The following is a 15,128-nucleotide window of genomic DNA, read 5'->3' as shown; positions in this document are numbered from 1 at the left end:
TATATATTTGTGAATCATTCGTCTTTTGCAAATCATCTTGTTTGTCATAATCAAAAAGGGGGAAATTGTTGACATGGTTGACTTCCGTCTATGTTTTGGTTATAAAAAATACGATTTAATTTTGGTTCTAACAAACCTACTTTTGAATCATGATAGTTGAAATCAAATCGACCATCGCATCAAAATGAAGATTCATGCATAGAACAAGATAAATGCACTCATGAAAAACGAAACGAATGTCAATGTCAAGAGGAATCAAGATCCAAGTCATAAATCTTGATAATCGAGCATATTGAAAAATACTATATTAGAACTCTTGAATTTATATGTAAAGGTATAACATTTTAATATTTAGCAAAGAAGTCTCGGGAGCTCAAAATAAAATCATTCAAGACAAAATCTTTTTTGAGCTACCGGACGGTCCGGTAATGTACCGGACGATCTGATAAAAGTCTTTGTCCAATGGTCAAAATTTTCAACGTTCTGACACTTGTCTCACCAACGGCTAGTAGCCTTGTCCGGTACACTTGTCAAGTAGGGCAGACTCTTGACCGTTAGGAAGATCTTTGAGAGCTATAAATATCACTTTCTCTTCACTATTCAAAATACTGTTCATAATAACTGTTCATGAGCATTAAGTGAAGTATTTTATTGATTCTCTCGACCTTATTTTTCACTCTTTTAAAGATCAAATCATTTATTCATTGAAAAACTTTTTGAGTGATCAAAAGTTGAAAAATCATTTATCTCAACTAAAGTTTTTCAATCAAAACACTTGAACTACCTTCTTTGCTATCAATTAAAGTGTTTACCTACTTTTCTTTTATATTCAAACTAAATCTATATCATTTATTAAAAGAGAAGTTTTTCACTTGTATTTTCAATTCTCTTATTTTTGGATTGTGGGTCGTGTTGAGGTCCCGAAAATTTCAACGGTGTAAAAAGATCGGTGCTTCTTGATTGTAAGTGACCGGAAGCTTTGTAAATGTTGGATTGCTCCATAAGTCAATCAAATATAGTGGAAAAGGCCTTGCTCGTGACGAAGAGCTTGGTAACGGGGGACGTAGATCGTTGATTGGATCGAACCTCCTTATTACATCGTTTGCGCTCTCTCTTCCCTTCCTCTTATTATTTTTTGTAATATCTTACTTATTATTTTAATTGTTATTTGCTTAAATTTGAACTTATGTTCGAAAAAGTTTCAAATAACCAATTCACCCCCCTCTTGATTAGTTGTTCTTGGGCTGTCAAAATGCTCTCTTACATTTGGTCTTATGTATAAAAGGGTTGATAATTTCTTAGTTGTAAGGATTTATAGATGCAAACTGGGTAGGTGACTCAACAAATTGTCGTTCAACTTTAGGGTACCGTTTCAGCAGCTGTCTCTTGGTGCAGCAAGAAGCAATCCACTATTGCTTTGTCCAATATTGAAGCAGAATACATGACTGCACAAGAATGCATTTGGCTGAAGTGTTTGAATGGAGACATTCTCTCTAAAGTTAATTATGCTGTACCAATTTATTGTGATAATGAAAGTGTCATCAAGCTTGCGTCAAATCCAATCTTCCACAGGCGAACGAAGCATATTGATGTTCATTACCACTTTATTTGATAGAAAGTACTGAATCAATAAATTGAGCTGAAAGTAGTTCATGCTATTAATCAAATTTTGATATATTAAAAAAGGCCCTAGCTAAGTCGAAATTCGAAAAGTTTCAGAACTGCACTTGGAGTTATCTATTGTAAGCATGCACTAAGGGGGGGATCCTACAAATCAGTGCATCATATCCTACTGTTTGTTTACTGCAAATTCTTGTCATTTATTTTATTCTTTTGTTCCTAATATTCTAGGATAGAATAAGTCAACAGCAAGGTGTCAAATAAGATAATATTCTACTTTATGCTGATAGGATTTCATGCAAGTAGTTTAGGAGAGTTTGTTATGTTTTAAAGTCTATGAAACAGAATAATCTAATGTAACCATTTTAATGCTTCAATAATACGTTTAATTATTCTCTAATATCATCTTCTTTCATAATTCTCTACTCTAGATCAGCCAAACACACCTTATCTCCCTTCCCTTCTCCCTTCTCTACAACACACAAAATTTGAAATATCAAATTTATAATCGCTCGTCAGGATGAAGCTTGGGCTTGAAGGGTAAGTTGAAGTTGAATTTACTCAAAATTTGAAATATCAAGTTTGTAATCGCTCCTCAGGATGAAGCGTGAGCTTGAAGGGCAAGTTGAAGTTGAATTTAAACCGCTTAATTTTTAGAAGAAGTGGCTTTGTTTGAAACTACCTTGCCGTTATTCTACAATTTCAAACAATGCTTTTGAGGTCATAGTAGTAATAGTAATAAAAGTATCGTACAAAGTCTCAGTTGATGCAAATAAGAGATAATTTGAAAATGAATATAGATTTACATGTATAATTATTTTATTGAGAGGATACGTAATTGCAAATGAATTTGATGAAAAATGATTCAAACAAGGGTTTAATTTCACTTATTTATAAGCCGTTCTATTATCTAATCACCCGAGTTAATTAAGGTGTCTTTGAGCCCCATTTTATGGGGGAAAAAAAGTTTTGTAATAGTGATTTTTTGAAGAGCGTGTGGTTAAAGAATAAGAAAAAAAATCAATTTACATTTAAAGTTTTTTATTGGAAGAATGTATGGTTGAAAGTCCGTTTGAGGAAAAATAAGTTTGTAAAAAATAAGGCTCCAACAGCTATTTAATATAATTACTACTTTGTTAATGAAAATAATGTCTAATCTATGTGGTGCCAATTACTGTCGAGTTGAACTCGCACATTTTAACTTCTTCTTTTTTTCCACATCAGAGACTTAAAGCTTGTTTTAAAAGTATTTATAAACAATTTAAATTATAAATTGTCGTAAAAAGTGATGAATAAGTAAATAGTACTTATAGAATTACCAAATCTATGAATAAAAAATGATTCTAAGTGTTAATAAACATGAGCCAAACATAAGCTTAATTTCTCTAGTAGACGCTAAAGCTTCAAATTAGTCCTTAAAATTATTATTTTTTACTCATTTAGTAATTTAGTCATCGAATTTTATCGAAATAATGTTATAAAAATTGTCAACCCATTAGTGAAAATAACGTCCAACTTGAGTGCAGTATATTTAAATGTCAAGATATACTAACCAACATTGGTTTGTTATCGTTAATTTCAATTTGTATTTTCATTCAATCATCTATAGTTTCTTTTCAATTCGTTCGCCTTTATCAAGCAAATCAAGTATTGTCTCGAAATGCCCCCCAGGGCACTTCTCCACCGGCAAAGGACGGACGCTGTCAAACCTGAAAAAAAAAAAAAAAAAAAAAGTAATTAAAAATCATCTTATTGGACATTATGGTTATTAAGATTTTTTTAAAAAATTATTAGGCTTTTCCTTTCCGATTTTGCTAGTGGTACATCGGGGTGTACCTAATGGTGTACACTCCACTGACATGGACGAGGGACCCACTCGAATAAAATATCTTTTCTTTCACATGGGTCCCACACCCATGTGAGTGAGTTCAATACACCTCATTATGTACCACTAGATAAATTCTTTCCTTTTTCCGTTTAGAGGTTTGTTGTTGAAGTTCCCATTGTATAAACGCCCTTCGTAACTGTATCCAATTTTATTTTATACACAAAAAATTCGATGGACAAAGTTTATGTTAATAAATTGGGAAATTTTCACCTTTTACCTCCAATTTTTTGTAAACTGTAATTAATCAACGCTCAACTTTTCTCTTAGCATAATATATTCCCAACATTTTCAGTTATGTAACAATACTCATTCTTCCATCCATTTTGACCATTAAATAACAAATTTGCCCTCTTTTTTAAATAAACAAACATAAACAAAGAATAATATAATTCATAGTGAGAATTATCAATTGCCGCACATGGATGAGGCAATAAAAAAACAATATCAATGTGTCAAAGCTTTAAATTTTTAAGCGGTCAAAATTCAACAATCTCAAACTTCAGTGAGTAATCGAAAACCCTTTTCAAAGTTTAATGAGCAATAAAAAAGTTTTAAGTTTTGTAAGCAATTGAAAACATAACAATTTGTTAACGGTGTGAGCAAACGTCACATGTGTATTTTGTTAGCCACGTCACTAATTTTTGTTTAAGGTTTATATAGCATTTAATGTTTGGATAAATTTAGTAGTCAAAACTCGAAATTTTAAATTTCTATGGGCAATCGAAGACATAATTAACTCAAAATAAGCTAATATTAAAGTAATAGTTACACGTGTCACTTCATTATGGTAAAGTCAATTCCAACTTATAATAGTGGCATGATTACTTTGATTTTAAAAGGGCACATGGTTGGTACCCACCTAGGCGTATTGGTACTTGAAATCATGAGCCAGCAGCACCACTACAAATTTGGTAACGCGTAGTAGGGCTTGTTTCGTAGTGGACGATAATTTATAAGGAAGGAGTCATGATCTAAAGAAGCGAAGTTGACTTCTTTAAAGACATCTTGACTCAAGAGAAAGCCCCATTTCTTTTTTTTTTTAATTAATTTTTTCAAAATTCATTTTCAACATCGCATTCTCTAATAAAATAATAATACATGTAAGTCGAAAATCTTTCCTTACATTTTAACCACACATTTTTCAAAAATCACCATTCAAAAATGCATTATCTTTCTCAAATCAGGTTCAAACAAGGGCCGAGTTTAAGAAAATTTCAACATTGCAAATGCATAACCCTAGTTAGTTAAATTACTAAATTAAAATATATTTCAAATTCACTATAATACTAAAAATCAAGTTATATATATAAGATTGTCAATATTATCGTTAAAAAATTATAGGCATAATTACAAAAGAAGTTTGCCCTTTTTTCAACCTTTTCAATTTAGAATGACCATTACAAATTTTGTAACTTTGGATAGGATAAGATCTGAATTTGGAACTATTAGTAAAATTCAGGCTGGCCTCTAATATGCAACCCTTTCTTGATTGACCCTCGTTTGTCATTTGTATTAGAATAATGCTATTTAACATGTCAACATATCATAAGTTCTATTAAATAGATCATAAATTCTTGTAATTAATTGAACTGTTATTTAATGTTACAAATATGCCTCCTAAACTAATATTAAATATCAATGGAGGTTATTGCGTCAACTTGAAGGTTTACTCAGTGCACATTTGAAGGGTAGCGGCTGCGAATTCTCCCGTCATAAAAAAAATTATCAATGGTACTAAATAACATTAATAAGCCTCGACAAATATAAAATTGAGCTGAAGTGTTAATTGAGAAAATTTCAAACCATAAATTCTCTTGCATGAGAGGCTAAAACGTTAGATTTTGAGAACTACCTCGATGATCAAACAGTAATTGCTCACGTCAACTTTGCAATCAATAGGATTAAGGTGCATAATAAAGACAATAACGATACTTAAACAGAGATTGCAAATAGGTGCTTTGACAAGTGTTGAGTAGTCAGCACCTGAGTGGGTAATTTTTATTTTTTTTTCAAATTATCCAATGATACTTTGCCACGTATTCCCGTATTTTTTAACCTTGTCATTGGGCCTCTTTGTGTAGCATTATTGCAATAAAAATAAGAAAGAGTTATACTATCCCGTTAGTTATTATTAATAAATACACGAAAATGTTACACAAAACGATATAAATGATCTATCAAAATTTGAATTATGTTACATAAGTATGCTAAAAAAGGGTACACACGTGTCAACACATGATTGAACTATTTGAAAAATAAAAATTAAGATCAAATCAATATGTTTTTATCTGTATTTAAGTTTGGACAAACATCACTACTCGTCAAAATTTAAGTGGAGGGATGGCCAAAGGGGCAAAAACATTGGCAAGGTTGGACTTTGAGCCTATCTAATTGTATCGGTGGGGTGGCATATTCTGTGAGCTGTCAAAAGTGCTAAGCTGTCACTAGTTCTTTCACTCTCTCTAGAAGTGAATGGAGGAGAGAGAGGGAGCAAGAGGAGAAAGGAAGCGTCGGTGGAGGTTAACCGCAGATTAATTTCCAGATATATAAGTAAATTCAGAGAGACGAATTAAGGGGAGGGCCGAGAAAGAATCGCTTCGTATAGAAGCCATCAAATTTCCAAGAATTCTCTCTTCAACCACACTTTTATATATATAGAAGAATTTAGAGAGAGGGAGGGGGAGAGAGAGAGGGAGAGGAGAGGGCGAACCGACGGCCATGGGTGAATCAAGCAGCGACTCCGTTTCTGTTGATGTGGAGACCATCTATCTCGGCGGAAAGGTTCAATTTCTGCTGCAATATATGCATACTATTTGAATTGATACAATAATAATACAAGTTTCAGGGTTTACATTTTGCGTGTGATTAACGGGTCTTGGCATATTATGTTTTGCCGCATTCAATTTCAGTTTTCTTTTATTTCTTTCTATCTGGGTATGCATTATTTCCGTTTCTTGGCGTGTATTCCGTTTCATTTCCATTTCTGATTCATAATTTTCCAATTTTAGCTGGATATTAAAGTAGTTGCTGTAAAATTACATTTTTGAACTTGTTGGAATCATTTTAGATCTGCTTCGTCCTATACATCTTCAATTGGTCATTTACTGAGCAAGGCCAAACATTTCTATAATTCTATATTCGCTACTTGAGCTTCTTTTGCATTTTGATTCTCTCTTTGTAAATGTTTGCTTGTAATCGTGTCAAAATTTGTTATTGTTTGAAAAATTCTTGGGTGGTTCTGTTTCTTTGTAATTCTTGACCTTTTTTTTCTTCGAATTAGGACGGCGAATATTGTAGATACAAGATCTTGTTTGTTAGTTCATTATAAAACTGACTTCAGCTTTGACAAATGGCATTATGGGATAAGGTCTAGCATAAATGAAACTTATCTGTTCTCGGATATAAAATCGGTATTCTTGAATGGGGATTGGTTGAAAAGTAGACATCTTATATAATGACCTCTTATTCAAATGTTTAATGCAATTGGAAATAAGATTTATATTTCCCTTCACACACTTTGTGTTGTCTTTTAATTCTTCAATGTTATTAGTTAAAATTGCCACACCAAATACTTTGTTTGTTTTAAATAAACTATAAATGTAGCTCGGATGTTGATCTGTCTATTCTGTTTATTTTTCCAGTTGTTGGAAGTTGCAATCATTATTCTATTGTTATATCTGCCAGTGTAATAAAATTTGCATTAGTTACCACAATTTTCTTGATCTGGAGTTAATTTTTAAGTCTCCAATGATTGAAAACAACCTTTCTGTTTTCACTTTTTATTGTTGTTAAATAGTTAGCTGATGCAGCAGGCTGGCAGAAAAGGGGTTCTGTGCACATGGTAGCTCATTTTTAGAACAATAATNCATGGCAATCCTTATATTTGCTTGCAGTCTGATGAATTTTCATGTTTTGTGTATTTTGTATAGATATGTCTTGTTTCCAAGGACTGTTCTTTTGTCCAGAAGCTGCTTCTTTGCTGCTTCACAATTTCTGCATCTACCACATTAATCCTCCTGGCCATGAGGTCTGTAAAGTGGAAAATTTTGTTAGTGGTCATATCACAGATTTACTCCATTTCTGTAGCAGTTGTTTATAACTTTCGTGACTCTTTATTCTTGAAAAATATTGCTCATGTTGAATTTTTTCTGTGACTCTGATAAGAGTTCTTGCAGTTGGGAGCGGCTGCAATTTGTCAAGATAATCCTGTGCCTTCTGTTGATGACTTGGCTGATCAAATTCTTGATGTTCTTAACTATTTTAGGTAAGTATTGTACTGCATTCTGTATTATTTTGATATGTTTAAAGGTTTGCATCTCCATTTCTGATGGACATGCTTCTCTTTTGTTGCCTGTTATTAGAATCATCATTAGAAAGATTTTCCTAATAGGATGAATTTAACTTTGGTCAGGCTTGGTGCAGTGATGTGCATGGGTGTAACGGCTGGTGCTTACATCCTCTCCCTGTTTGCTGTACGTTTTCTTTGTAACATTTTAATTGTTATACAAGTACAATTTTATATGAATGACAGATGGTTGTCTCACAGATAAAAAATAGGGAGCGGGTTCTTGGTTTGATCCTTGTTTCCCCTCTATGCAAAGCTCCTTCTTGGACTGAATGGCTCTGCAATAAGGTTCAATACGCATGCCTTATCATTCGTATATTAAAATTGTATTTTTAGAGGGTAATCTTTAATATAATTTGAAATTTGTAGGTGATGTCAAATTTGCTCTATTTCTATGGTATGTGTGGCCTGGTGAAGGAATGTTTACTTTACCGGTACTTCAGCAAGGTATCTAGTATTTCTTTTTGGTTGCAATTTTTCCTTGTTAACTCTTTTTAGCCATGTTTCCTTTTTTCTTTTTCTTTCCCCCCTTTTTTTGGGTTTTTTTTTTTTTTTTTTTTTTGGGGGGGGGGGGGGGGGGGGGTTGGTACATGGCCGAGTACTAAATTTGCTTCCAATTGTTTCAGGGAGTTCGTGGCTGTGCTGAGGTTCCAGAATCAGACATCGTTCAAGCATGCAGAAGAGTTAGTGTTTTTTCTCTCTGAAAAAAATTGATTTGTATATACTTTATACCATGCAACATAGTTTGAAGAATATAGCTGGAGTGTAATTTTGTCAATTCATTTGTTTTCATCTTCAGCTACTTGATGAGAGGCATAGTATAAATGTCTTGCGATTTCTTCAAGCAATAGATAGGTAAAGGAGGTTGACCTTTTATAGCTTTTTGCATTGCAAGCTTTTTCCTTAAATTCACCTTTTCTTAAGATTCAACCTCTTTAAAGCTTTGTTGACCATTGAGCAGGAGACCTGACATAACTGAAGGATTGAAGACTCTAAAATGTCGAACTTTGATATTTGTTGGGGAGAACTCTCCTTACCATTCTGAGGCTCTCCACATGACTGCTAAACTCGATAGAAGATACAGTGCCTTAGTTGAGGTAGGCATCGAACATATTATGATGGGCTATTTGAATTTGATTACAACCATAATATTTTTGTTGTATCTCTATCACAATGATTTCCTTATGATCTAAGAAGCATGGAAATTCCAACGACTGATTTTTGATTTAATTCTGTCGAAAATACACATTGTAGCATATTGTACACGCCACCCCATTAGCAGTGTCCCTTCTTGATTTATGATTCTAAAAGATTTGTCCTTGTGAATGCTGAGACATGAATTGATCATAGCTGGCAACAGTTGTGATAGATGCCAACCCGGTTCACATGGTTGCTGCTACATCATTGTTAATCTAGAAGATTCAATAGTTAGTAAAGTAAAAAATGTAATAAGTCAAGTAGCCACCATTGCTTAGAAATATGAGTTGGGGGTTAGGGGATTGAATATTCACGTGTATGTGGAGCCAAGGGGGAGAGACCAGGCCTCTCGAATGGCCTGGGATTTTTTACTTTCATTCTGTTGAATTCCAATACAACATTCATTCCATTATTCAATTAACCGTGATCTATACTTCATAAATCTACATCTTCAGTTTACATAACTCATTTACAGTACAGCAGGCCTATCAAATTGTTGGATATCCTGATGAAATTATATGATGCTCATGGAAGAATGACATTATGCAGGTACAGGCATGCGGGTCGATGGTGACAGAGGAACAGCCACATGCAATGTTAATACCCGTGGAGTACTTTCTGATTGGGTATGGGCTCTACAGACCAAGCCAATTTATTGGGAGCCCGAGGAGTCCGCTTAGCCCTTCTTGCATTGCGCCAGAACTTCTCTCTCCTGAAAGTATGGGATTGAAACTAAAACCAATAAAGACTCGGCTCTCGACAAAAAGATGACAGTGGGTTAGTTAACCTGTGAATTGGAGTTACCATGGCTTGTTTTGTTGTTATTGTTTGATTTGTTGAAGGGTAAATATGGAAGTAGATAGAAAAGTGAAATTCTTTGTTGAATATAGGGTGGGAGTTTTGGAATATACATTCATTTTGTAGTCAGTCATGGATAAACATGTCATTTGTATGTTTTGTACATCTTAGAGGAGAACGTTCATGATTAATAATAAAGGGCATGTGAGCTGTTGACTCTTTCTCTCACACAAAAGCAAATGGAGCCTACAATTCCGATGCAGACAATCTGCTTTCTTTCTTCGTTTCTACTTTTGCAATTATTTATTTCTTTATTTTTATTTTTTTGTGGGATCCTCTGTTGGTTCAAATACTTGAAGAGTAAATGAATTTTGTCCAATGAAGAAGCCAATCAAGGGTAGCTTGAAAGAGTATCTGTCTGTCTTCGTGTTCCGATTGACTTCTTATCTTATTCAAAACGCTTATGGGCTATTGTAGTCTGCATTGTTATTGTTATCTTTTCTACTTGGTTAGATTACTTTAAAGGGACGCAAACGAAAGTAGGACCTTGCTACATAAGGTATTACCTTTCTACATCAAGATTTACACAAAGGATTACATAATTTCTACATGACATATTACCATTTGTTAGTTTAAAATATAGAGGGCATGTGAGCTGTTGATTCTTTCCTCTCTCGCACAAAAGCACATAGAGCCTACAATTTCAAATTTATAATGCGGACGATCTGTTTTCTTTCTTTGTTTCTAACTTTTTTATTTTGCAATAGCTAGTAATGTCTTGGTTGTAATCCTCTGTTGGTTCAAATACTTGAAGAGTAAATGAATTTGTTCAATGAAGAAGCCTACCAAGGTTAGCTTGAAAGAGTATATGTCAGTCATCTTGTTCTGATTGACTTCTTATCTTATTCAAAACACTTATGGGCTATTGCAGTTAGCATTGTTGTTGTTTTCTTTTCTTCTTGGCTAGATTACTTTTACGGAACGCAAAAGAAAGGAGGATCTTGCTGCATGTACATCAAAGTTTACAAAATGTCCACATAGCACATTAACATTTATCAGTTTAAAATATAGTCAATTTTTGCATCAAATATTTTTCCTCCACATCATTTTGAATCGCATCTTATGTACCATTTTGATGTACAAGTAGCAAAATTCAAGAAGAGCAGGCTTCCAAGTAAAAACGGAAAGAAATTCTGTACAGTAACAATATAGGGAAAATTTCATTGGAGGTCACTCAACTTACATATTTGTTTCATGTTGGTTACTTAACTTTGTTTTGATAATCAATTTTGACCAATTCAAAAAATCTTTAATCATGGATGATGCGCGTGTATCCTATCCTGCCGATTACTGTTCCTCCTTGATTGCTGGTTCCCCAACTTTGAATTGATTGTTGGAAAGTGACGGGTAAAAAGTTGATAACTTAGCCATTAACGTTTTTAGTATAATAATTAAATGTCAAAGTCCCCAATTAAGCATTTTCTAGTTAAAGTTTCCAAATAGTTTGATACAAAGTTTCTAAGAAATATCTGTAAAGTTACCAAATTTCGATATAAAATAAGAAACTTTTGAGTTCATAAAATTTTTTCAAGAGGTACAGAACTTGTCCAAAGCGAAAACCCTAACGGGTATAGAGGATCCTTGGTAAAAAAAAAAATAAAAAAAAAAAAATTAACAATTAATCCTTTGTGCACCATTAAATATTAACATGCCACCACCATGAAGTCAGCAAAACTCATTTTTACAGAAGTGTGGATTCACTGTACGATTAAAAATCGAAAATAAAACCCCTGGGGCATAGCCCAGTGGTGCAAAGGATAGGAGTGAGGTTATTTCGTGTCTTACTGAGTGTGAGGGTTCAATTCCTGAGACATGAAATTGGACACCTTATAGGCTCAATGTACAAACAATTCTTGCTCCCTGGCCTGTTGGGGCAAAACTCCCGATTTACCTCCCTCACAAAGCTCTAGGGGAGGGGAGGGGTGGGGTGGTGAGAACCCTCAAAATTGGAGTTCAACATTTAAAAAGCGGAAATAAAGCCGCACTATGTTTTCTCATCTAGACGAATTTAATCCCCAACTCGTCTCTACAATTTTGCTGACTTGATGTAACAAATAGTACTGTTTATGGGGTGAGCATTTTTTTGGGAATTGGATAGAACCGATCGTTTGGCTTCGGTTCTTCTAAAGAACAATTTGGTTTAGAAAATTTCACCGTTCTCTCATGTTTTCTCACGGTTCTCCGCATCTTTATCAGAATCAGTAATTTTGTATACGTGGTCAGTTTTCTAATTGATTTTTGCGAATGAAATAGTTTTTCTCCGGTGACAAAATCTTTCCAAAAAAACCACCATATTATCATACTGCAGAGGTGCCTGATATGTGATTTTCTCCTCCACGTGTGGAAGATAAAAGGGTGCAGACCTCACGGTGTCACCAGTTCATCATCATGCTGCCATTGGTTTGATTCATCCATCTTGTGGCATATCAATCAGATTTCCTAGCCCCCCCAGGGCACATTCGAGTTGGTGGATCAATCACCTTTGGCGCGCTCGCAACCTCAGTATGGAGAGTTCGATTCCTGGTGGAAACCTGTGATCCAATAAAGGGGCAATTTATTGATGGATCAATCACTATGAAGGAAAGCTCTCTTGAGGTCAGGAGTTTAGATCCGGTGGGAACCTGTGATCCAACAAGGGTACAACCTACGGTTTACCTCCGCTAGTCACTGAGGGGCCGGTGGCTAGGAGTCCAGGATTTAGTCTGGCGAAGTTGGGACACCTGGGTATCAAAAAAAAAAAATCAGATTTCCTAGATTTATTCGCTCCGTATCCCGAGGAATGTACCACATCTGCAAATGTAGTAGACATGTTCCATTCTAGACTAAAAAAATGAGCTTCTTTTTAACCATACAATCTCTAATAAAATATATAAATAAAAAAAATTTCCTTCCTTTTCGATTACACATTCTCTTAAAAAATACTATTCCAAAAATTATAATATCAAATAACGGGGGCCAAACGGAGGCGAAATAACATCGAACTCTTTTGGCCAAAGGAGTTTGATTAAGAGTCTGTAATCTGTGTACTATTCTTAAGTCAAAATTGAATTGAATACAAATCGTGTGAGCTGTTGATTCTTTCCTCTCTCACACAAAAGCACATGGAGCCTACAATTTCAAATTTTCAATGCAGATGATCTGTTTTTTTCTTTTTTTGTTTTGCAATAGCTAGTAATGTCTTGGTTGTAATCCTCTGTTGGTTCAAATACTTGAAGAGTAAATGAATTTGTTTAATGAAGAAGCTTACCAAGGTTAGCTTGAAAGAGTACATGTCAATCGTTCTGTTTCGATTTGACTTCTTATCTTACTTGAAAAGCTTATGGGCTATTGCTGTTAGCAGTGTTATTGTTTTCTTTTCGATTTGGCTAGATTACTTTTATGGAACGCCAAAGAAATGAAGATTTTGTTACATGTACATCAAAGTTTATATAACGTTCACACAACGCACTATCCTTTGCCAATTTAAAATATAATCCAACTTTTGCATCAAATTTTTTCCCTCCACATCATTTTGGGTAACATCTTATGTACCGTTTTGATGTACAAGTAGCAAAATTCAAGAAGGGCAGGCTTCCAAGTAAAAACGGAAAGGAATTCTTTGCAGCAACCAATATAGGGAAAATTTCATTGGTGGTCACTCAACTTACATATTTGTTTCATGTTGGTTACTTAACTTTGTTTTGATAGTCAATTTTGACCAATTCAAAAAAATATTTAATCATGGATCAAAATGACAAATTGTATGACATGACGCGTGTGTATCCTATCCTCCCGATCACTGTTCCTTCTTGATTGCCAGTTCCCCAACTTTGAATTGACAGTTGGACAGTGATGGCTAAAAGATTGATAACTTAGCCGTTAGCTCTTTTACTATAATAATAATAATTAAGGGGGTGTTTGATGTGAATAATAAGTCAATTAAATTTTTTTTTTATCGTTATTTCACTATTCTAACCGTTATTTTTGAATTCTTCTCTTACAAGTAGACCCACTTTTTGACTTTTATTTCTAATGGTCAAAAAATTAATTCTCAAAATCCTTACCACACACGTCAAAGTCCGTAATTAAGCATTTTCTAGTTAAAGTTTCCAAATAGTTTGATACAAAGTTTCTAAGAAATATCTGTAAAGTTACCAAATTTCGATATAAAATAAGAAACTTTTAAGTTCATAAATTTTTTTTCAATAGGTGAACATGTCCATAGCAAAAACCCTAGAACAGGTTGTAGAGAATCAGGAAACAAATAGAATTGGATTAATTACGTTAATGATTTTTTGAGTAATTATGTCAATGATCATTAATATCATACGATATTAGTTATTCAAGTTTCAAACTATTTCACTTAGTAAAAAAAAAAAAAAAATTAACGTTAAAATCGAAATTGATTAGTTCGATTATATAGTTAGGTATGAAATTAATAGTTCCATTTTTAAAATCATATCGTACTCGGTCTGGTTCCTTTTAAAATCAGACAAAAGTATTTATTATTAATTTTTGACGAGTAATGCTATTTATACAAGTGAGGATGATCCATATGTGATGTAATATTAAATGATATGATGAATTATGTGAATTTTATATTCACAAATCTAATTGATTTCATCATGACTCCGCACGTCATTTATTACATAACATGTGGACTTTGCTCTTGTCTGAACCCCATTTTATCAAAAAATTATTTTTATCAAAATTTATTTTCATCTACAAATTTTCCAATAAAATAATTTGACACATAAATTGAGATTTTTTCTTTTTTAATCCCATATTTTTCAAAAATACACTATTTCAAAATATTTTTTTTCCCATGATGGGGCTAAAACAAGGGAGATTCCCTTTTTCTTTTTCTTATAGAGTGAGAATTATGTAACCTTTTAAAAACTTCCATAAAATTAATCCGACATAAAATTAAGTGCTTGTTTGGTAAAAATTTTGAAAATTAATTTTTTGATCATTAAAAATAAAATGAATAATCCAAAAAATGACAACTGAAAATCGCCACCAAACAATCACTAAAACTTGTACAACTCCTCGACTTGTTGGCTTTGCTTCTCCTTCTGCACGTTTGGAATTTAAGAACAGTGACGTCTAACCTATCCTCAGCTCTGAGAACATGAAAATTGAATATAAAGCATAACAGAACTAATTCAAAGCCATAATTTCCAACCCAGAATCCCGAAAGAGTTTATGGGCTCCGTCTTTTTTCCAATCTCCCTGTGCACG

General features: G+C 33.6%; 1 protein-coding gene across 3 annotated transcripts; it reads left to right on the top strand.

The window, feature by feature from the left end:
• Positions 1–7,414: 7,414 nt before the first annotated feature.
• LOC111366371 (protein NDL1-like) lies at positions 7,415–10,076 on the top strand. Of its 3 annotated transcripts, none has more exons than XM_022987138.1 (9): positions 7,415–7,535; positions 7,684–7,772; positions 7,931–7,980; positions 8,055–8,141; positions 8,223–8,300; positions 8,480–8,536; positions 8,653–8,708; positions 8,815–8,950; positions 9,600–10,076. In XM_022987138.1, exons 1-9 carry the CDS (start codon positions 7,531–7,533, stop codon positions 9,819–9,821), a joined length of 780 nt encoding a protein of 259 aa, XP_022842906.1. In that variant the 5' UTR covers positions 7,415–7,530; the 3' UTR covers positions 9,822–10,076. The 3 variants fall into 3 exon arrangements, with proteins under 3 accessions (XP_022842906.1, XP_022842904.1, XP_022842905.1); XM_022987136.1 differs by having other exon boundaries at positions 7,920–7,980; XM_022987137.1 differs by having other exon boundaries at positions 7,419–7,535; positions 7,673–7,772.
• Positions 10,077–15,128: the final 5,052 nt, after the last annotated feature.

The sequence above is a fragment of the Olea europaea genome, chromosome 17 (assembly GCF_002742605.1).
Source record: "Olea europaea var. sylvestris chromosome 17, O_europaea_v1, whole genome shotgun sequence".
In the NCBI taxonomy this organism is placed as follows: domain Eukaryota; kingdom Viridiplantae; phylum Streptophyta; class Magnoliopsida; order Lamiales; family Oleaceae; genus Olea; species Olea europaea.
Note: the sequence above shows the minus strand (reverse complement) of the source record. Positions and strands in the feature narration are given on the sequence as shown.